At 33.1% G+C, this 22,549-nt stretch overlaps 3 protein-coding genes across 3 annotated transcripts; all 3 read right to left on the bottom strand.

The window, feature by feature from the left end:
• Nucleotides 1-55: 55 nt before the first annotated feature.
• On the bottom strand, nt 56-4,617 carry LOC148821170 (uncharacterized). Its single transcript, XM_088932328.1, has 6 exons — nt 3,920-4,617; nt 3,033-3,332; nt 2,020-2,316; nt 1,280-1,513; nt 903-1,016; nt 56-454 (listed from the first exon to the last, which is right to left on the bottom strand). The coding sequence occupies exons 1-6, from the start codon at nt 4,044-4,046 to the stop codon at nt 183-185; spliced, it is 1,344 nt and encodes a 447-aa protein (XP_088788454.1). The 5' UTR covers nt 4,047-4,617; the 3' UTR covers nt 56-182.
• Nucleotides 4,618-8,875: 4,258 nt separating this feature from the next.
• On the bottom strand, nt 8,876-11,625 carry LOC148821169 (T-cell surface antigen CD2-like). The gene is made up of 4 exons (XM_088931515.1): nt 11,574-11,625; nt 9,942-10,235; nt 9,305-9,553; nt 8,876-9,006 (listed from the first exon to the last, which is right to left on the bottom strand). The coding sequence occupies exons 2-4, from the start codon at nt 10,132-10,134 to the stop codon at nt 8,876-8,878; spliced, it is 573 nt and encodes a 190-aa protein (XP_088787641.1). The 5' UTR covers nt 10,135-10,235; nt 11,574-11,625.
• A 4,187-nt stretch (nt 11,626-15,812) lies between these two features.
• On the bottom strand, nt 15,813-18,992 carry LOC148821168 (T-cell surface antigen CD2-like). The gene is made up of 5 exons (XM_088931557.1): nt 18,944-18,992; nt 17,900-18,196; nt 17,369-17,623; nt 16,511-16,627; nt 15,813-15,910 (listed from the first exon to the last, which is right to left on the bottom strand). The coding sequence occupies exons 1-5, from the start codon at nt 18,990-18,992 to the stop codon at nt 15,813-15,815; spliced, it is 816 nt and encodes a 271-aa protein (XP_088787683.1).
• Between the last annotated feature and the right edge of the window lie 3,557 nt (nt 18,993-22,549).

Here is a 22,549-nt window from a genome sequence, read left to right as displayed (position 1 = left end):
TAAGGCTGTTAGCAATTACGTGCAATAATGTAGTAACCAAACGTTTAAGATGTCATTCCTTTCCATTATTTATTCCATCAAGATCTCTTTATTTGCAATCAAATGAGGGAGAATTATTACACTGTACACACTGTAATTATATTTGCATTTAACAATATTGAATACGCAAGTTGTATTAAACTTCACTTTGTAAACGTGGAGAGGAATTGGGTGGTACTGAGTACTTCACATTCAACCTCTGGTGGTGGGCTTGGAAAATCTTCCATTTCACCTTCTTGGCAATTCTGTGTGCAATCTTCCATTTCACTTTCCTGGCAATTCTGTGTGCAATCTTCCATTTCACTTTCCTGGCAATTCTGTGTGCAATCTTCCATTTCAGCTTCTTGACAATTCTGTGTGCAATCTTCTATTTTTTGTTCTTCATATAACCCTGTCTGTGCATTGTTCGGAAAGACTAGAAGATGTACATAAACAGATAAGCATAATAATTAGTAAATGTTTAATGCAGTGTGATTTTTACATTGAGCAAAAAAAGTTATTTTGCAGCTCAGGTAGAATACAGCATAAGAAAGGAGAAGAGAAATCTAGAACTTGCTAAGTGTGGTTTAAAAATCCTTAAAGCTGGCCGTTGGTTTTGAGTTTCTTTCTGACAGAGAATTTCCCCATGTCTGGGAAAGACACAAAGAAAACCTTTGCTTTACTCCACTGGTACTTTAATTTACTGGAGTTGCTTTAGAATTCATAAAATGTTACTGATGAATAATGATCAATATTCCAGAAATGTGTTATCTCCTTATTCAAATGTTTGCAAATGCATATCTCAATTATAGAAGCCTTTTAGTAAAAGTTTTAGGAAGTTTAAGAAACATAATAAATTAATTGAAAATTACGTGTGTCCTTACATAAATCTTGTTGACGACATGGACATTTTTTAACCAGGCAGTATCCAGCAAAACTGAATATTATCAGCAGCGACATGCCGATGGGAACAAAGAGTAACAAACTCCATTTTTGAGCTTTGGAAACAAAAAAAGACAACAGTAGTGCATTGTCATCTTTAAAGTAACAATAAACATTCTAAAATTATTAATACTACAGGTACAACTGCCCATTTATATTTCTAAGTAAGTTCTGTATATCTCTTTTAATCCGCACCTTACTGAAACTAAGCTTTGTTTTCTAATGAAATTTAAGATTTCTCACAAGTTGGAAGTTACAAATCGACTAAAGTTTTCTGATAACAGCTTCTCGGTATATTCAGAAGAAATATTGTGCTTACCTACACAAGGAAATGAGACAGAATCACTCTGACTTATGCTACTGTAGTGTTTTACAACACAGACTAATTGCCCGTGAAAATGACCTAAAACTACAGTCTGGTTTCCGCTTCTATTTTCAAGTGGGCTTCCATTCAGAGTCCATTGAATAAAAGGGTCTGCATTGCTTTTTACAGAGCATCTGAACTCGGCTTCACCACCAGGTAAACACGTGTGCTCTATTACAGGCCTGTGTACTGCAGGAAAAACAAAGGTTATTCCAATGTGATCTTCCCTTTTAGAACAACATTATGTTACATTCTATACAATTTCCATTATCAAACGTACTGGTCACCAAGGTTAATTAATTTGATTTGCAAAATAAGTTTAAAAAAAGACTATACTTTGAATGTGCACATGATAGTATAAGTGAGGTGAGACCAAGCCATTTTTCTCATCTAGCTCATTTGATTTCTAGAAGACAGGTGATCAAAGTAATCTAATTTCTGTTTCCTGAGAGAAGTGAGAATGTTAACTACAGCACAAGACAAGACTCACAAGGTAACATAATATAATACTTCTTAATAAAAATGAATAAATTCATCTACTACTTTTGAAAAAAAAATCACTCCTAAGAGGCATTACTGTAGCTTTTAATGCATGCAAATGCATGTAAATTAATCTACAAGTATCACATACTCGCAATTTCTCTCTAAAATTAATGGCTATCTCATTTTGTTCATGCCTGTGGTTTCAAGATTACCAATTATGAATAACTGTGTTGTCCATTTATGAAGGATATCTCCATTAGAAACTTCCAGAGTGTAATTTCCAGCATCGTTTTCCTCAGCGTGCTGCATTTTCAGGGTCCCATTTTGGAAGACCTCTGTTCCATTTTGGAACTCTGCATTGTAATGAGGGTGGGAATGCACAAATTGAGCCACCAGAGTGTCTCCTTTTTTCCACTTTGCATTAGAAATATTTTGAAAATCCACATTTCCATCGAAGAGAGTTACTGAAAATCCCAAATCTCCATAAACAAAAGGTAATTCTGTTACACCTGCAGCACCAAAACACACACATCCAAACAAAGAATAAAAATAAATAAATTCACAGTAAACAACAGTATTTAATTCTGGAGCAATATTGAAAGTAGATGTTAGGAAGCAGTTCTGGGAAATTGTCATGATTCAGAATTTTCAACATAGAGTATTAAACTGGTGAGAGTGTACAGTATATGATTTAAAAGTCAGGTTTAGTTTTACAGTTTTAATTTTAATAAAATTATACATAATTTATAATTATACAGTATATATTATCATATACATAAAACGGTTTATTTTGAATTCTTTAAAGTGCTTTATAATTAGTGTTCATTCATATTCTAATCAAGAATTATACTATGACCAAAGACCTTCTTTAGAAAATGTCTTTAAACTAAGACCGTTTTATTTACTGTATCATTAAAATACTTTTAAAGAAATGTTCTATTTTTTCCACATTTCATATCAAAGACCCACAAATGTTTTTAAAAATTGCCATATTACATTGTCTTGTCTTATGCATAATCTTTTTTTTTCCCCTGAAATCTGACTTCCTCAATCCTCATCTGCTGTAGACAACTGCAAAACTGGGAACTACTGTACATGTCTCTTCCTATCAGAAATGACAATTCCGATTGTGTGACAAAGTGTTTCATTTTTCAAGAAGCAGATGCGTATAATGCCAAGAAGAAATGTGTAGAATATAGGAATAGCTGAATAGAGTGATACTTACACTGAATGATTAAATGGACACTGGCATTGTACATCAGTTTCCCCTTTGTGTAAGCCTGCAGCTTATACTGTCCTGCATCACCTATCACAGTTCTCTCCAGAACGATTGTCCCATTTTCATTGAATGTCGTTCGGTTTTTGTAGCTTGAACCGAAAGAACTCTTTTCATTTTTATGTTTGAAAACAAAATTATTGCCTTTTGTCAGCCTCACATCAGAATACTCCCTGATCTCTGAGCCAAGGGGAAGGGCTACTGACTCTCCAAGTTTTCCAAAAACCAGTGTTTCTTCACTGCTGTTTGCTACAAAAAACACAAAGTACTCAATTTTAATCTGAGTAAAGAGCTCTCAGTTATACAGCGCTGATGTATTAATGTGGGTAACTGGAATTTAACTACAGGTTTTGATTACATAATCGGTAGGAAGTGACTAGTGTTTGTCCACAAGTGATTCTTTAATGTAAGGGTTGTTCATCAGATCAGACTTTTCACAACAAAAAAGTGAAAATGACCTGATTGTGCACATTGTCTCAGTACACTATGTCTTCGTTTTACATACTGTACTTTAATATTAATGTTTGTTAATACAATTATATACAAGTATATACAATTAAATTAATTTTGATAAATGATAATATAAAACCCAAACTAATAATCATAATTACAAAAGGATTCTCAAACTACTGTATACACTCCTTAAACTTGACAAGTCCAGGCAAATGCATACAATATTTTTTTCTGAAAATATTGCATTTTGCAAAACATAATTCAGTATCTAAGAAATATTATAAAATATAATTTACATAACATATTTTTTTTCTAAAACAGATTGCAATTACTGTACATTAATGTTCAATATAAATGAAAAATGTAATTGAAATTTTGCTTACCATAAAAAAAGGACAATATATTCCAGACCAGCAAAAGAGGACGATACGGTACCATCATAAAAGCAAAGGAACATGAAATGAAACAGAGCTCTGCTACGTATGTGGTGAGAACTGTAGTTATTAACATTCTTTTAAAAACCACAGACTATAAGTGCTCCATTGCTGCTGATTTACAAAGAAGTGATACTTTCTTATTTATACCACTATAGGAACCTAAACGTACAAATAGTGCTTCTCATAAGAGTTTGATAAGTATTTAATAAACCCATAAGCTCACGTACTATGTTTTTTAAACCAACTCAGCAAACAAGCTATAGGAAGATAACTTCTGGAACTCTACAGTATCACACCATGTACAGCAACAGTGCCACACAAAATAATAAAGTATTACACTCATTCCTGACTAAATTACAAAGCAAGAGAAGCCACATTTTCATTTTCGAAAACAAAATATTACAATGGTAGGCTTCAAAACTAATGTATTTTGTTTAAAAAAGTCTATATCTTTTACGACTTAAACTGTTTTTGAATTTGTAATAGCTTACATATAAGAAAACTAATCCTGACAAAGTATTGACAACTATTTCTAGTAATAATAGATGTGTCCATTAATTTACAGAATGCAAACATTTTGCAGCTTTTACCAAGTTACTGTATCTAATGCTTCTCTTCTCTCTATCATTTACCCCATTGTGCACTTTTGACATGAGTCTACAACAAATGTATATCGGTCAGTGGCCAGATTTTAGTCAGTCTTACGCAGTTCCTTTGCTGTAATTAAATTGATGGTTTCTGAGCATGTGCGATGGGCTCAAAATAACATGACAACACCACAATGCACAACAAATACAAATACAGTACAAATACAAAAATGTAAATACAGTAAATTCATTGAAAAAATCAGATGACAAAAAATTGAGTTACTAGGAAAATACTAGTATTTTGTTTCAGTTGTTATCTACCCACTATTACTAAAAGTAATGTTTGCAGACATGAATTATTTAAATAATTGATTGAATGCTTTTGTCCATGCAGATTATTATTTTTTGCAAAGAAACGTGATGTACAGTAACTTACAATCATTTGCACACATCTGCAAGTTTGTGCTGCTGATTAAACGATTAAACTTTGTCTGTTAGTGTGAATATTAGATACACAAATTTAGACAGCAAATGATATTTTAAGTCTGCTGTGGTTTGTACATGGTTAAAATTAGATACTTTACAAAAATGTCCCCAGAGAAATGCATAGTTATTCAGCGCTGTAAGCTCATTACACTTACAGTACTGTACATGCAGTGAGATCTTTTGTAAATGAGAGTTCTTCAGTGACAGTATTAACAGTATTGTAACAATGACTGTATAATTTTTACATATTACAAGTATTTTTTTCTAAATCTTCAATTTTCTTTCGATATGTTTTTTCTATTGCTTCTCATTACAGTGGTTTGGAAGAGTGCTTGTTTTTTCTCTGTATGTTCCCCATTTAACTTAAGAGTATAGCACGTAACAGAGAGGACGTTGTTTAAAATATTTGTTTTCTTTTAAAGAGGACGATAAGTCATTTTATGAAAGCAGCTTTCCACTAACTTCCTAAGACAGTCCATATACTGAAAAAAGCTTTCTTGCCATTTTTGTTCCTTTTGATGAAAATGGTTTGCCGTGTTGTTTCCATCTTCTTTATTTCTTTCTTCTTAAGAATTACAGGTAAGTAAAATGAAAAAAGATGTAAAAGGATAAGATGTAAAGCAAAAAAATGTTTTTAAAAACTAATTTTAAAAAGACATGGCTAAGAAGTATTTATTTCACCTAATGATACCAATAAAAATGCCCAATGTACATCTACCTCCCAATATACTGTACAGGACAATATCTAAAAGAAAAGTACAATAGATTTTTCATCACACATGATGTTTGCTTTGAATAAAAGGGATTTTCCGAATAATGATTTTTTTGCTTCATGTTTCTTTAAAACTATATACTGCATTAAGATTCCTCAGACAATATATTGCTAGCATCCTAAGTCTGAGTTATGCTCTTCTGTTAAGGTACTGATGAATGGATCAGCACACCTTCCTCTGTTTATGGAAATCTTGGAGATTCTGTATGGTTCATCCTGGACAGTGGAAATCTTCCAAATATATCTGACATCATCTGGAAGAAAGAGGAAAATCGCATTGCGCGGTTTAGGGAGTCACAGTCCTGGAACTTTGCTGATTTCATGAACAGGGCAGAGGTTTTTGCAAATGGGACTCTCAAAGTGGAGCAAGCTCGTGAAATTGATAAAGGACTTTACACAGTGGAGATTTATGACACCAATGGGAAGAATGTTTTCAAGAAAGACTTTTGGCTCCAGTTAAGAGGTAACCTATTTCTAGACAGGACAAAGTAAAATCTTTTTTTTGCAGTTGTGCATGGCATCTTTATGATTAGATTTTATCTTCTTCAAAAAATGATAATGTTATTACTTTTTTTAGTGTGTAAATGTTATACAGTCTAAGTGGCCATCCTGGAGTTGGATGAACTTTTTGTACAACAGGAAGATGCGTTTGATATATATTTGGGTTTTGATTCTGAACAATACTGCTAAGGGACCCACAGCTGAAGGACATACATTCACTCGGTCAAATTCAGTTATTCAGAATTTCAAAATATTTAATTTCCACACTACTTTCTACTGTTGGCCTTTTGAGCTAAGAACCTCCTAATTTTCTTAGCTTTATCTGTGCACTATACAGTACATAATACACATTACATAACCATGAATCAACTACCTCATTAACTCACAAGCATTGTAATAAATAACCATGAATGAGTTTGTATTCATAATATTTGTTCTATTAGTTGTGAAATTGTTGTGAATTGTTCAAACAAGGCACTTGTCTCAGAATGATCAAATTTAATATTTTTTCCAAAGCTGTTTATTTAACAGGAGAAGCACCTGTGTTTGTCTTTGCTTATGTGGTAACACACAGTGTTTTCCAAGCAATCGTCTCAGTCCTTCTCATCCTTTTCATCATTCATCAGTTCAGAATGAAAAGAAAGCAAGGTGAGAAAATCAAGTTCATCATCTGTTTTATGGGTTTATTATTCTGTAGAAATGAATAACCGTGAGCTACTCATTTTGGGTGTACTTCAGTAACAATCTTTTACCAAAATGTCAACAACGGTAATGTAAAAAAAAATGTGCACACCTTCGTGATTTGTATACTTTTCCATCTGAAAAGTTTAATAATTGGTTATTTTCATATGACTAACATAACCTTAGCACTTTAAGTCCAATTTGCTTTTACCCCTCAGAAAAGTACCCTTCTGAAAAGGTGTAGGGTGTAATTCTCTCATGACAGCGTAGCCCAGTTCTTTCTAAGAGCTGTACAGTCTTGCTCTTTACCCACTTTCAATGCATTTCATTGGATTCATTATCTCATAACAAGATCTTAATAATTAATGAACGTGATCTTTTCCAATCTCTATTTCTCCTAGATCGAATACAAGTGCAAGGCTCCCCCTGCTTTGGGATCAATGACAGAGTGGATGAGGACCGAAAATGAAAGTGTTTAAAGGATGTGAGAAACAGAAATACTGTACCTTCAGAGTACATTCATATGGAGCTTCCCCAGCTGTAGCTATTTTACCTTGACTATTTATGATAAAACCAATACGTACATTATGATTTTTAGTCTTACAGACTGAACTAAAATGATGTGTTCTTTTAGGCTAAAGGCCTTCCACCAAACCCAGATGGCTTTAGACAGATCTTGTGTTGTGCATCAAAGGGGTGATGATTTACAGTACATTGCTGTACTCATAAAGCAAATATCCACAAGAAAAAAGGCAAAATGTTCCAATGGGAAACATTGGTTTTGTCCATGTTTGATAAAACGTTAAGGTTGAAGTTGTAGCAAACACCCACACTGGCTGAGATATTGTGTACCAAGTTCACTTACAGTAGGTTTAACTCAAGTAACTTTTTGTCAACATACACTATATATTTTTGGCATGTACAGTAAGTGCATATTCTTTGTTGTTTACTACATCCCAGACACAGAAAAGGTTTCATTTTCCTTTTAAGTAAAACTCCAGTCTGTTTCAGAAATCGAAGAGTGTTTTCATTTTCACATAAGGCAACATTATATTATTTAAAGATTTTTATTATTTCATAACCACAGATATGTCCATAATATGTAAAAGAATTGTCTGAGGTTGATAAAACTATTAAATAACCTAAAGGACATTACATCATCCTGAAGTGGAGTTTTCTGATCCTGGTAATGTCACTGTAGTTTGCACCTAGAACAAAATTTTTAACATTGTAAAATAAAACTGATGATGTTGTGGTCAGCCATATGCAAAATATCTACTTTTAATAAAACATAATTAAACCGTCAGTGCACAAACATATAGCAATGAAAATGTGAAAATTTTGTTTTTTTTCCAACTTTAAAACATCAGAAACAAATATAACAACTTATTGAATTTTATGGAAAAGTATATATTATATATTAGTATATATTACGGTATATATTCTGTTACCAGAAATTCAAAATTGTTTAATGGTTTTATTTTTGACATGTTTATTTTTTAAAGATGTATTTGAGGATATACTTCTTACAAAAAGGTGAAATTGCACTTAATCCTTGCTTGTGATATAAATTATGTAATAAATCAACCACCTTCTACATGTGTTACAGGTAGACTCTGTTAACTTTTCCCCTCAGAATAAAGTTAATGAAATAGCGCTTCAATTAAGTCTTTTTTATCTTTTTCAAAGGATTGTATTTGTTCAACTCACATTTTCAAATTAAATATCTATCACAGACTTATAATAATGGAATACAATCTAAATATAAAGTTTTGAACAAGAAAAATAGAACAGTTTTGGTTTGGATGCAAATACTGGAAACAAAGGACAGAACTGAAGGAGTTACGATTTTTTCAGAAAAATATAATACTTACTTCAAATATTCTGCTTACTCTGTTTTCGAGTATAGATGTGAAATGCAGATGCTATCATGCAAATAAGCACAATGGCTGAAAATTTAATTCCAATACACCAGCCACCTCTGGTCACCTGCATTGAATCTTCACATGTTTAAAATTAAACATGATTAAGATTAAATATGATTAAGAATTAATTCACATTTATTAAAACAGATGAACAGAAGAACAAATAATACTATCCAAAGTAACTCTATTTAAACCACAGGCTTTACAAAACCAGGTTAATAAAATATCTGCTCCAGTGTTGACATGGCAATGGATTGTGAACGCATCTTAGTAGTTCTTTATTTAGGACAAATTTACTCTTTTCTAAATTATACTGAGATGTTCAATGTGATTATTCTATTTCACTAAAAAAAATCTGAATGAGTGGAAAGTGGCTTACCTGTACAAGAAAAAACAAGGGTGTCACTCTTACGTTGGGTGACATTATTTGAAACAGTGCAGGTAACTCTGCCAGAAGAATTCCTTAAACTGAGTTTATGGTTTTCAACATTATGAGAAATGCCAACACCAAGCAATGGCTTGTTATTAAAACTCCATGAATACAAGAGATTGCCACTCTCTACAGAGCAGTGAAACTCCGATTGTCCTTGTGAACAGGTATATTCTATGACAGGCTGAGACACTGGATCTGGAAAATGAGAGGGAAATCATTATTTATTTTACTCTTTTTTGTATGGTTAATACAGTTTACATTTAAATGAATATTATCTTTTCAGGTTGAAAATCATTTTACAATACTGTCCAATGCTATTAAAAAGGTCATACAATTGTATTCTTAATAACATTTAAATTTAGGAAACTGCATATACTCTACATGGTAATCCATATGAAATTACTACTTTAGTGTGAAAAGGGTGTACAGTAGTTACTTACTCACACATCCTTGCTATTATTCTAAGGTAGAATTTAATGCCAAAATGGTTACTGATAGAAAAATAACTATCCGTTTAATTTACTTTCATTAATGTTGCTTGATTAATTCACCATAAATGCAGGCCTGAGTTGTAACAGCTTACCTGTAACAATGAGATGATATTTGATTTGGAGGATATTTTTTCCATTTTTGTCAAACAATTGAGCTGTAATCTCTCCAGTATCATTTTTGCGAACATTGTCCAGTCTGAGAGTCCCATTCAAAAAGATTTCACCTTGCCTCCCATAATAGTGAACAGTAGAATTTCTCAACTTGGCCACTCTGAAAGTTTTCATATACCAGTCGAGTTCATGGAAGTTTAATTGGGTTCCATTGTCCACAGTCAGGTAGACTGTACTGCCCGTCGCCAAATACAGATTTGGGAAGGCTCTGCTGTCTGCAGCACACAAAAGGATTAAATCTTATTCCTTGTTAGGTTATTTAATAGTTTACAAGACGATACAATAAAAAAATTAAATCTACACCCAAAGCCACTTCCAAGATGGATACTGTATGGATGACAAGTCCAAAAATTAACCATTGAAATTATTATTAATTAATGATGACTGAGACAAATATGTGGATAACATAAAAAAAGAATAATATTGACCCACCCGCCTATCAGAACTTCAAGTAGGATCAGTATGAAGTGCTCACTCTGCGTTGTGTGGGTCCTAATGGCCCAGAATAGTGATGGACACACTACACTGTAAAAATAAATGTTGGACGAAACGTAAAACTGAGGCTCTCCATGGTCATAAAAATCCCAGGACATTTTTCAAAAATAGTAGGGGTGTTACCCGTGTGTCCTGACCAAAACTCCCTCTGGCTCTTACCAGTCATTACCTCCTAATAATCCCCATCTCTGAATTGTCATCAGCAGCAGCAGCTTTATTATCATTATTTTTTAAAAGATAACATTAGATATTCAATTTATCAGTGGCATGAATGTCTTCCTAAAAACATAAAACCTAGGTTTATAGTTTAAGTAATTAATAAGACCTGGTGATGGATTCTTTAAAATTATGATGTTTAAGCAATATGGATTTATTGTAAATTGATTTAATTCCATTTCAATAATCATAAAACAAAGACTGCTATGTAATATTTTATTAAATATCTAATAATCTAATAATTTGATTGTCCTGGACTTAATACTCCAATTAATTAATCAAATTAATAATACCAAAGCATCCATTTTCCTGACCTACAACTTATATTCGTATGCACAATAGGAATTTCTTTAATTAATTGAGCATTATTATTTTATAACTTTTAGATCTGATGAAGTTATCAAAAAGAATAAAGGAATCAGATTTTATTCTATTGAAACTGTACCTCAGGAATGGGTTATATTTGTATAATGTTAAAGGTTGATTATTTGTGATTGATTTCACATTGAATTTGATTATGACAAGAATTACTATTTACTGCCAACATTTACAATTTACTGAATTTTTACAACAGTGTGTTACTGCACTACTTTTAAATTTAACAAGAATACCTGGAATGGAAATAATAAAAAATACTGTACCTGTTAAAATATTGTTATGTATATAGCCAGTATTTTATTATTCAATATCTATTTTTTGTATTATTTTACATATAGTACATTGCAAAATAATACTAATACTACAAAAATCACTCTAATCATTCTGCCTGCAAGATATTGCCATTGCTTTTATCATACCAGCAAGACCACTCCCATTAAAATGAAAATAAAATTAAAGATTACCTCGTAATAACAATGCAAGAGAGTAGATCAGACATAACCATGCATTCCTCTCCATTGCTACAGTCTTTGTGGGGAAGTTAAATACACTCAAGTTTTTTTAGACCGAGTAGAAAATTGAAAGCTACTTTTTCAAAGGTGGATTTGAAACCGGAAGAAACAGTGAAAGAGAATTGGCATCTTCAATGTACAGTATACTGTAGGCTCATTCGGTTCCTACGTATTAATAGCTTAAAAGGCCTTGCGCAGTATTTGAAATGGGTAAAACCCATTAAGAAGCTACACACAACAGTACTTGACTTGATCTCTAATTTATCAACAATATGTTAAACGGTGTTATCATTTTAGGGTTTGTTTCTGAACTGCCAATCCAGCTATGGGATCATCTTTAGCCATTTTTCTTCCTTGTTTACACTTTGTTGTACAATGCATTACTGTGCAATCACGAACGCTAAACCTTCTGTAACACAGAAAACTCAAATTGATGGATTTGTTTTGTAGAAACTCCTAACACCTTTTTAAAACTCTTTTTTATTCAATGAACCTGTAAAGACCTAATGGCATGTCTAATTTACAGATACCAATATGGACATGAATTCTATTTAAGTAGTATTTGACTATACAGTATATAAATTATACAATAGTTACAATCTAACTACGTGAATTGAGAACCATCTGAATTTCCTTTGCAATCCAATTACATGAGGGTTGTATAAATTACACCTGCAACTCAGAAAGACCTGAGCACAGAAATGAAGAGAAGAAAGAAGAAGCTGGCAAACCAGAGAGAAAGAGAGAAAACAACGTTTCGACCGTGAAACCTTCTTCAGGTGAAAAAGGCTTCACAGACGAAGCATTGTGTTTTCTCTCTTCTCTTTTCAGCATGGAATAGACCTATTTCTTTTGTTCCTTTGCAAACTATGCATGCTGATGCAGCTACCCACCAGAATGGATGGAAGGATGCATGGATGAAGAGATTAAATATAATTTTAAGAACAGCAACTTAAACATGCATCTCCAGTCTAAGTGTATTTATAATCTAACTAGTTCAGAGTTGATTCACACTTTCTGAAAATAAAATTGTGTTGATCGTTAAAAGACTACATTACCCATGGAGTATTTCACAGCACAAAGATCCTCTATCTATTGTAAGAAAACCACTTGGAGGGAGAGGTTGTGGCAAGACAGGCAGGACTACACTCCACTGGGTGGATGGATACACCAACGCAGCATTCAAGGGCCTTACGCAAGACTTTGGAAAGGGGCCTCTCCAGATCACAATCTGTACATACACTGCTATTATCAACTCCCACCACAACCTTATTTTACTGTTTAGCACAACAAAATAAATGAATTATATAACTAGAAATTTCTTATTAAACCAGCTTTGAAGAACACTTAATAAATAACGTATAAACAAGAACACAAGGTACACATTTTGCAACATTGAACATTGAAAGTAATAAAAAGGAGCAATAACAAAAAATAATGATAAACAGGATCTGTTACTTCAAATTCATAGCAAATCATAACTCAAAAAAGTACTGCACTGAAACCTTTCTAGAAAAGAGTTTAAATGAAATTAAGTAAGAAATAAAAAAAAACAACTGCACTTAATAACCAGGATGTGAGATCAGCAAGGCTGAGCAGACAGGAACATTTGACAAAAAAAAATCAATTTGTCTATATTTATGTCCTCAGGTATGTTTTAATCAACCTGAGCTCTGAAAAGCTTCTCTCTTCTCCTGTTGCTGTTACTGGGAGAGTGACTGCAATCCGAAGAGCTACAGGTTGTTTTCTCAATACCCCCATTTAATGTACCGCAGGAGAAACTGCAAGGAAAGCAATACGTTTTAATGACGATTATGTATAATTCGCTGAACAGTCTTTTGTACAGTAGATTTCACACTTATTTTTGGCTGGGAAGCACCGACTTTTAGCCAGACAGCATTTATTTAGCTGCACGGCATGGGTACAATTGCGGAAAACGTTAATCTGTTAATTTCTAGTAAAAAACACCTCCAGCAGTGTACATGTCTAGCTCAAAAACATGCCATGTCTACCTATTTGCTAGTTACATGGATCCGACAAACTCAAAACCAAAAGAAATATTAATTATTACATCATTACGCATATTATGCATTATTAATGTAACGCATACGGCGGACATTGCAGGTTGTGCAAACCGGTTTACCAGGACCGCAGTCATCAGGCTGGGGGGAGATTTCCCTTTAGCTCAACTGGCTGGGTCCCTGTTGAGTGACGCTGGAGACCCAGGTTCGAGACCCCAACGGTGGGGGGCCGACCTGAGGCGGGAGCGGCGGGGGCGTATACCGACGTGAACCCGAGAGCATTACATTACAATGACTCAATTTTGCTTCCCTCTAGTTTGAGATAACTTAGCCCGCTCTTCTTTTTTGCGCTTCAGAAACATTACGTACTCGAATATGATTGGTCATCTTGTGACATGGGCTTCTATTAGGATAATCCAAAGCAGCAACAGAAAGAGGTGCTCTAGGGAATTTTTTGCTCACATTTGAACATGTGAATTAAAAATATGCTGTGTTGCACCTTGAGGGAGACCCTTGGCAGCCCTGGGGCCTAGGCAGTCACCTAGTTCGCCTGTGCTTAGGGCCGGCCCTGCCTCAGGCTCAGATCATTTAGAGCAGTAGTATTTAGGGTAGAAAGGAATTTTAATTTAGAATTATTACTTTCCTAACTAAAATTATTATAATCAGTACAGATTTGTAAAAATAAATACATAGCCAGCAGCTATATCACTTTGCAGCTGACAACTGGCAACCCACTGAAGCTCAGCAGTTGGGAGCCTGGCCTGCTGCTGGCTGAGGGACTTCCTGGTAAAGCTAAGACTGCTGTTGGAAGAGGTAGTGGGACCAGTAGGAGACACTCAATTTGTGGTCTGTGTGGGTCTTAATGCCACAGTATAGTGACGGGGACACTATTCTGTAAAAAGGTGCAGTCCTTCTGCTGAAAGGTAAAACCGAGGTCCTGACTCTCTGTGATTATTAAAAATCCCAAGGCAGTTATCAGAAAGAGTAGGGGTGTAATCCTAAATGTGTTACGCCTAATGTTCCCCATGGCCTTTACCGATCTTGGTCTCCTAATAATCTTCCTCTGTGAATTGGCTTCGTTACTCTGTTCTCCTCCCCACTGATTGCTGGTGTGTCATGAGAGTACTGACGTCAGGCTGGTGTTACATGATCCAGGTGTGGGGAGTCCCCATTACCTGTAAAGCATTTTGAGTGGAACTTCCAGAAAAATGCTATATTAGTGTAAGGAATTATTATTATTATTATTATTATTATTACTGTATATAAATAACACATACACAAGTACCAAGAAAAGCAAAATAACACATTTATTAAGGATAACAAACAATCATACAGAAAGAAACAGAAAGAAAAGGGTAATTCATGCAGCATGTGGTTTTAAATGCCATGGAAAGAGGCTGGCTGATGGTTTAAAGGGTGAAAATTGTGAACAGTACATCATTATGATGAAGGATAATCTTCGAGGGTCCAAAGCAGGTATGGGACATACGTAGCTGCTACTCTGGGTTTCATCAAAGGTAAAAGCACAGGGGGGCTTAGTAAGACAGCAATAATTCCATATTCCCATGAAGTTTTGATTATACATCATCAATTATACAATCATATACATAAGCATAAAAACTGAAAAAGAAAGCATAGACTTGATTTTTATCAAAATAATGCACAGACAAATATATAAACAGTTTGTGCACTGAAGATATGGGAGGCCTAAATTGTTGCACCAACAATAAAACAGCAAACAGGCGTGATGAGGTGTCTGCCTCCCATTCTTTTTTCTTCTTTTCTTTGTTTTATATTCCTCCCTCTCACTCATTACTGTTGCACCAAAAGAGTCTAAGACAGCTAGAACATTTGGTGGTTTAAACATTTTCTTTAACACCTCATTTGGCAGTTCCACGATACTGTACCTCATGTATTGATTTCTATTTACATATTTTTTATTGATCAAATTATAATCTCAGGTAACAAAGATGCTTGATCAAAATATGATTGTCATATTGATTAAAATAAGTAATTGTAAGTACTATAAAACAAGACAACTGGACATGTGTCTAATTTTCCAATGTTAAAATTCAAATGAATTGAAAGTAAACGTACATGTAGCTATAATATTCAGAATACATACAGTATGTGAAAACAATCGTACAAAGTGAATAAACCAGGCGACTATTCATTTTTGCTGTTCAATGATCTTGAGTTCAGAATAGGTTACATCTGCTTCATTCTGGTTTTCCTGATTTGGGATGTTTTTCTGTCTGAATCTAACAGCTAAAGAAAAAAAAGAAAATGTGTTTAGTATGAAGAATTTTTAAAGTGATTTGTCTTTGATTTGTTAGGTTTGGGGGCAGATCATCAAGATTTAATTTTAATGAGAATTTGCCATGGATGTATTTTGTACAAAATGAAATTAAAATTAATTGTTAATAATGATATTTTATGCACAACATTATTTTTCCACATTGTTTCTACCATCTGGGTACATTACCAATTGGTTACGGTTAAATTAACATACCTATGGTACGGTTTGAATTGAACAAAAAATCAATCCAGCACACATGTCAGATAATTTCAGGCAAATTATGCTTTTATAATTGATTTTATTCAGTTAATTTTTCAATATAAAGTAACATTAATCTGTAATTTTACTAAGCAACATTAGTGTGAATGTATATATGTTTTTCCTGTTGTTTACAGAAATATATATTATATACTATACTGTACATACTGTATACTAGTAGAAGGTGAAGTACAATCTTGTTAAAATCATTTCTGAAATCATTCTGTTAAAAAGATTATATAGAATTGCAGTTGTGGCATGTGGATACCCTTTCAGAGAGACTAAAGACCTTAAAAAACAAATATGCTTACTTGGAGTTTTCTGTTTTCGAGAGTAGAGGAGAAACATAAATACTGACGAGCAAACAAAAAACATAATCCCAATTCCAATGCACCATCCAAGTCCAGTCACCTGCATTGATTCTTCATATTTTGAAGAGATGTATTAATTAATGAATTGATATACATTATACTGTATATTAATTGCAACATAAATTACTTCAGTCCAAGGATCATCTAATTTATGCATACATATGACCTTATCATAAGCTATTTACAAGCAAATATATCTTGAAGATAACCAGAAACAAAACTATTTTATTTTTTTTCCTCAACACTCAATAATTAAAGTTCTACATTGCCAAAAAGGGAGATAACTAAAAAGTCTGTATCATTATTATCATGAGTAGAGGTTACCTATCTGTCACCATAAAAAATATGTGTTTTAACATGAGCATGAACACGTTAACATTAAACACATTATTTGCTGCCCCAAACTTAAGGCAATGAGTTGATTATAAAAGTTACTAAGTGCACAAAGTAACTTTTCAGACATTTTAAATTTAGATACAGTATTGATTTCCCATAGTTATAATTGTTCAACAGTTACAGAAACCTTTAACTGAGTTCTATTACAGGAAATAAATGATTTAATTGTTATATTATATGATTGTATGATTATGTGATTAATTTAGATTTCTTTTTTTAAATATTGAAATTTTACTTTATTTTTGTAGTTGTGATCATTTAGATTTGTAAAGACAAATAGCAGTGATTCAGCCAATCACAAAAATATTTTAAATATTTTTTTTTGTTTTTATGATATCGCAACATGGGTTACTACTACATTAGTAGTAATTATCTATCAGGTGCAAATTGGAATTATCTTACCTGCACAGGTAAATGGAAGAGGTTCACTGTGACGTCGGCTGACATTATTTGAAACGGTGCAGGTTACTCTTCCAGAATAGCAACTTAAACGAAGTTTGTGGTTTTCAATAATGTGAAAAAAAACTGTACTATCCAGAGGTTTAACATCGAAACTCCAGGAGTACAAGGGGTCATCTCCACTCTTAACCAAGCAGTGAAACTCTGATTGTCCATTAAAAGCCTTCATATATTCTACTACAGGCTGGGACACTGGATCTTTCATGAAAAACAAAAGGGAATTTAAAAGGCATTTTGTTTGAAAGCTAGACCTACTAGTCCTACTATGTGCTTATTAATAATTAAATGTCAATTAATATTATTAAGACACTATCTTGTGCTGTTCACATGGTTATACCATTTTATTTAGACTGTAACAAACTATGCCTTGCTAAAGTTGGTCAGTATGATGCTGGATGTGTTTTTTTTCCACACAAAGCATTGATTATAAATTAATAAAACCAGTCTTCATAAAAATATGTGACAATATCTTACCCAGAACATTCAGATTATATGTAATTTGGAGAATATTTTTTCCATTTGTGTCAAACAATTTAGCTTTAATCTCTCCAGTATCATTTTTGCTGACATTGTCCAGTCTGAGAGTCCCATTCAAAAAGATTTCACCTTGCCTCCCATAATAGTGAAGTTGAGTAGAATTTCTCAACTTGGCCATTCTGAAAGTTTTCGTAGACCATTCAAGTTCATGGAAGTTTAATTGTGTTCCATTGTCCGCAGTCAGGTAGACTGTACTGCCTGTCGCCACATACAGATTTGGGAAGGCTCTGCTGCCTGCAGCACAGAAAAAAGAAGCAATAGTTAATTGATTTCTTCAATATATAACATTATAGAGAACCCTTTTAATAATAATAATTCAGGCATAAATTAAACAGTAACTTAAATACAAATTCAAAATAAATACCCAATGCTTGATGAGAGGTTATTATTAAATGGAAGAAAACTGCCTCTGAACAACAAAAACCTGCCATAAAGCACAGGATTTGGGATTACCAAAAATTAATTTAATCTGGGCAAATGTTGTAAAGGTTGTAGCTATGTCATAGATTCTTTATACAACCACTTCTAGTATGCCAGTGATGTGATATAGGCTAATTTCAAGTTATCTGGCTAAAACAAAATAGTATTATAAATACGGATTATACTGTACAGTATGTCTACGCTAAACACTATCAATCTGTAATTTAAAATTACATTGTTCATTTTAAAGTGAATTTGGAACTGCAAAAATAACTTCAGTCATACACAATTATGAAGTAATATATATACAGTATATATACACAATATACTGTACTGTATATCTTAGACCCGGTTATATTTTGAATTTAAATGTGTATAATATAATTCAAAGATCCTCGCTACATTGAAATATTACTATTATAAATATTTGAATTTAACCATCAACTGAAGCAAAGAGAATGCCAGTGAAATTATTTTATGTATTGCCTATGCCACTTCCAAAATTAAAATTAACTCAGCAAATATTCGTCCATAGTGAAGAAAATGAAGGAATCCATGTACCTGGTAAAAAGAGAAAGGAGAAGGTGAGAAGAGGCCATGCTCTGTCCATTGTTAGAAGGGTTAGAGGGGATATTAATCAGATTCTCATATGCAAGAATTTATGATGAGTGGAAATTTCTAAACCACAGTGTCAAAGGTGGAATCAGTACTGGGGGGTGCTGCCACAGCTGGCCTGCACATCTCAATGTGTAATTCAGTGCTGTGCTGAATGACTCTATATCTTGTGGTGCAACACCATTGTGTTAGTATATATACCAACATATATGCCATAATTTTATATTGGAAGTACATTGAATTATAATTGGTGAGGTATGAATATACCTCAGAGAATTTGACGAGGTATTTTTATCATATTCCACAGGTTTCAGCATGAATTACATCTTAATAATATAAGGTAATGTATAGCCGTAGAAGTATTACAGACAAGCCATGCATATTTGAGTTAGACTAAATTACAAGGTACAATGTTAATAAAAAGAAAAATTCAATTACAAAAGATTATAATATTATCATTTTCAGTAGTCTCATATGTAAACAAGCATTAACTACCTTTAACACCCTTACCCTTAAGTGTGGCCACATCTTGATTGTATTGCTTTAACATGTTGCTGTTTTGTATATTAAATGAACTGGCCTGTTGTATTGATGGCAGCCTGAATGAATGATGCCTCATTGATCAAGCCCTTGGACAAGATAAATTCAGATGAATCTGATACAATGGCATTTATGCATACCATGGCAAAAAAAATAAAAATACAAACCATGGCACAGCTTGTATTGCTTCCAATACTGGTCACACATGCTACTACCCTGTAACTCACAGTAAACCCCCTTCTGATAAGACATATTAATCTGCATACTTCTTTAGAATTAAGACAATTTAATTGTATTATAGGAATGTAAATTAATACTGTTAATAGCAGTTAATACTGCTGCCTCATACTGTAGCTCTCTGGAAAATAAATTATATAGAACATGAGTTTCCTATGGGTGGACTGGTTTCCTCCTACAGTTTACTCCTACAGTTGAATGACATTTCTCTAAGATAAATGGAGCCCAAGATAATGTCTTGAAGTGTGATGGACTAACATCCCACTCAGGGTGTAGTCCAGCCTTGTGCCCTGTGCCTTCAGGTTACACCGCCGTTTACTGCAGCCCTCTAAGGCTAAAGAGATTATTGAGAATGAAGGGATGGATTGATGGATTGATATATTCATTCTACAATTTATATACTTAAAATTATACTTTATGCAGACTCATTTTTACTGACATTTTCTTACATGTATAATGCAAAGCCGCAGAAAGAGGGCAGGGGCTTTGTGGTTTCAAAAGTTTGTGATGTGTTGCTTTTTTCCATCCTCTGCACTAAAATGGTATACAGGAAGAGTATCATTACCTTCACCTTACTTTTCAATCACCACATACTGTATGGCTTAAATTCAAATTTGTATTTAATGTGAAAATCTGTTTTTTAAGCAATTACCTTTGCATTTACTGAATGAATAAAGTTTAGAGATTCCATTGTATCAAAATCAACTTCAAATATTTTATCTGTTACTTGCAAATGAAAGAATGCCAGAGTCCAAACAAAATTGTAGGTATATAAAGAGTTAACATTCTAGGTATATCAGTATTGTTAAGGAATAAGACATGTTGCTTATAAAATATCAGACATTAATAAAACATATCTGGGTATTTTGTGTAGTATATCTTAATTTTATCAATTGAGTTGTGTATATTTGTAAGCTGAGTCTGATGTCACTCCCCTTTACTGTTTATCATAACTATGTAAGAAAAAAGAAAATGTTGAGAATGTGCTGGGATTTTTCTCTGTTCTAAAATATATGACACATTAAAGATGTAAACACAACCAACAGAAGAATCTAGCATTATTGCAAAAGTACATGTACTGTAGGAAAATGACTCTACTCCACAGCTTTGAGAGCAGGAAGATGTTTTTGAACAGCATCAGAAAAGCTATTATTGTGCATCAGTGTTGCTCTTAACTGATACTTCTTGGTTTTATCCTCACTAAAGAGACTAGGGTTGCACCTTACCTTACTTTACACATGTACAGCTATTTCTATTGTAGCTGCAGTATGTTTATGTAGATATGACTGCTGTATATGTTTTGAAGACAACTAGACAGATTCAACATCCTCTGAAAAACACAAACATCCATAACTTCACAACTCATATTTTGCCGAAAAGACCTGAAATGCTTTCAGAACCCCAAAGCTTTTGTGAAATACATACAGTAAGCACAAAGGAAGCAGCACTTTTATATAAGGACTATGGCTTCATGAGTCAGTAGCTTGAACATTTGAAAGTCAGGCCATGTCAACGTGTGCAAAAACACCCCCATAGTCACATAATTGTGGACAGGAAACTGCATCTCACATCCTGTTTTTATTTTTAATCTGACAAGAAACAAGGCTTCTTCTCACCAAGTTAATTCTCTTCTTAGACTGACCAAATACAAAGCAAAACATCAAAAACACTTAACTTCCCTTACCTGTTACTCAATAAGTATTTAGAAGTATTTAAAAACTATTGCAAATCTTTAAAAAGGGCAGGTAGAAAGCACAGAAGGCATTGATGCTTATCAAAATATAATTTATTCCTTTTTGAAGTTATATTAATTTACCAACCTGGTTTTTAATGTTGGTTATTGATCAGAAGATCAACAGTAAATCAGTTTTGCTATATGTTACTATAGATATTTTAAACCATGTATGCAACACCAAATACTTTAGATACATTCCTTCTGAATCCCAGATTTCAACATATTTTTCCCATTTATGAATAACTTCTAAATTTTATAAGGGTTGCTTTAACACTTAATACTCAAAATGTATATTAAATTGATGAATTATGATAAATTACACCACATATTATAACAATATGTTTTTACTGTGTGGCATTCTAGAGTGTCTAATTCTTTGTTATTTTTGTTATTTTGATGCTAAACAGCTTTTTGTTTTACTCCAAGAATCTTTCTCTTGCAGCTTTCTTTTTTATTATCACTGTAAAAAAAACTTCTTATTTCCTAAAATCACTCTGCTGTACCCCTATCTTCAGGTTTCTGTTTTATTTTGAGAGCTGTTTCATTTTCCAGGATAATGTCATAAATCTGAGGGACAGAGGTACTTCAAAGATTTCCACAAGCAAGATAACAGTTTTAAGGTAGCAGCTGAATCTAATGGTAAGGCCTAATTGAGAGGTAATAATTAAAAGATGCAGAAATCATTACTTTACTTAAACTCTTCCAAATTATAATACATTTTATTTGTGCCCTTGAAAATTGGTATGAGAGTTAATAAACCATGATTATTAATTTTATTAATATGTTACAGCAATGTTTTTTTTTCTAAAACATGACAGATGTACCTTTAAGTGAAATTGGCCTTATGGGATATGGTTTCAGTATATAAGAAGGAGGAACTGTTCAGAAAAGGATGAGCTATAGTAAGAGGTCAGCTGCTAAAATATTCTTTAAAACAGATTCTAAAAGAGAATTTGAAAAGAAAAATCTTTAGTTTAGTTATTTTTATTTGGTTTTGTTTTCTGCATCTTAAAATCAGGAGTACAGCTTTTTGGAAGAAG

This window comes from Atractosteus spatula, chromosome 14, assembly GCF_055471065.1.
Source record: "Atractosteus spatula isolate fAtrSpa1 chromosome 14, fAtrSpa1.hap1, whole genome shotgun sequence".
NCBI classification, from domain to species: domain Eukaryota; kingdom Metazoa; phylum Chordata; class Actinopteri; order Semionotiformes; family Lepisosteidae; genus Atractosteus; species Atractosteus spatula.
The sequence above is the reverse complement of the archived record's forward strand: the minus strand, read 5'-3'. Positions and strand labels throughout refer to the sequence as shown.

Bases quoted from the DNA above. Each gene is read 5' to 3' on its own strand.
- LOC148821170 (XM_088932328.1), bottom strand. From the start codon at position 4,046: ATGTTAATAACTACAGTTCTCACCACATACGTAGCAGAGCTCTGTTTC. The intron at 1,017-1,279 runs GTAAGCACAATA...TTGTTTCCAAAG, and splicing joins TGTCTCATTTCCTTGTGTAG to CTCAAAAATGGAGTTTGTTA. The intron at 455-902 runs GTAAGGACACAC...TACATCTTCTAG, and splicing joins ATGTCGTCAACAAGATTTAT to TCTTTCCGAACAATGCACAG.
- LOC148821169 (XM_088931515.1), bottom strand. From the start codon at position 10,134: ATGAAAACTTTCAGAGTGGCCAAGTTGAGAAATTCTACTGTTCACTAT. The intron at 9,554-9,941 runs GTAAGCTGTTAC...CTCATTTTCCAG, and splicing joins ATATCATCTCATTGTTACAG to ATCCAGTGTCTCAGCCTGTC. The intron at 9,007-9,304 runs GTAAGCCACTTT...AATTTTAAACAT, and splicing joins CCTTGTTTTTTCTTGTACAG to GTGAAGATTCAATGCAGGTG.
- LOC148821168 (XM_088931557.1), bottom strand. From the start codon at position 18,992: ATGGACAGAGCATGGCCTCTTCTCACCTTCTCCTTTCTCTTTTTACCA. The intron at 17,624-17,899 runs GTAAGATATTGT...TTTTCATGAAAG, and splicing joins ATATAATCTGAATGTTCTGG to ATCCAGTGTCCCAGCCTGTA. The intron at 15,911-16,510 runs GTAAGCATATTT...TTTTTTCTTTAG, and splicing joins TCGAAAACAGAAAACTCCAA to CTGTTAGATTCAGACAGAAA.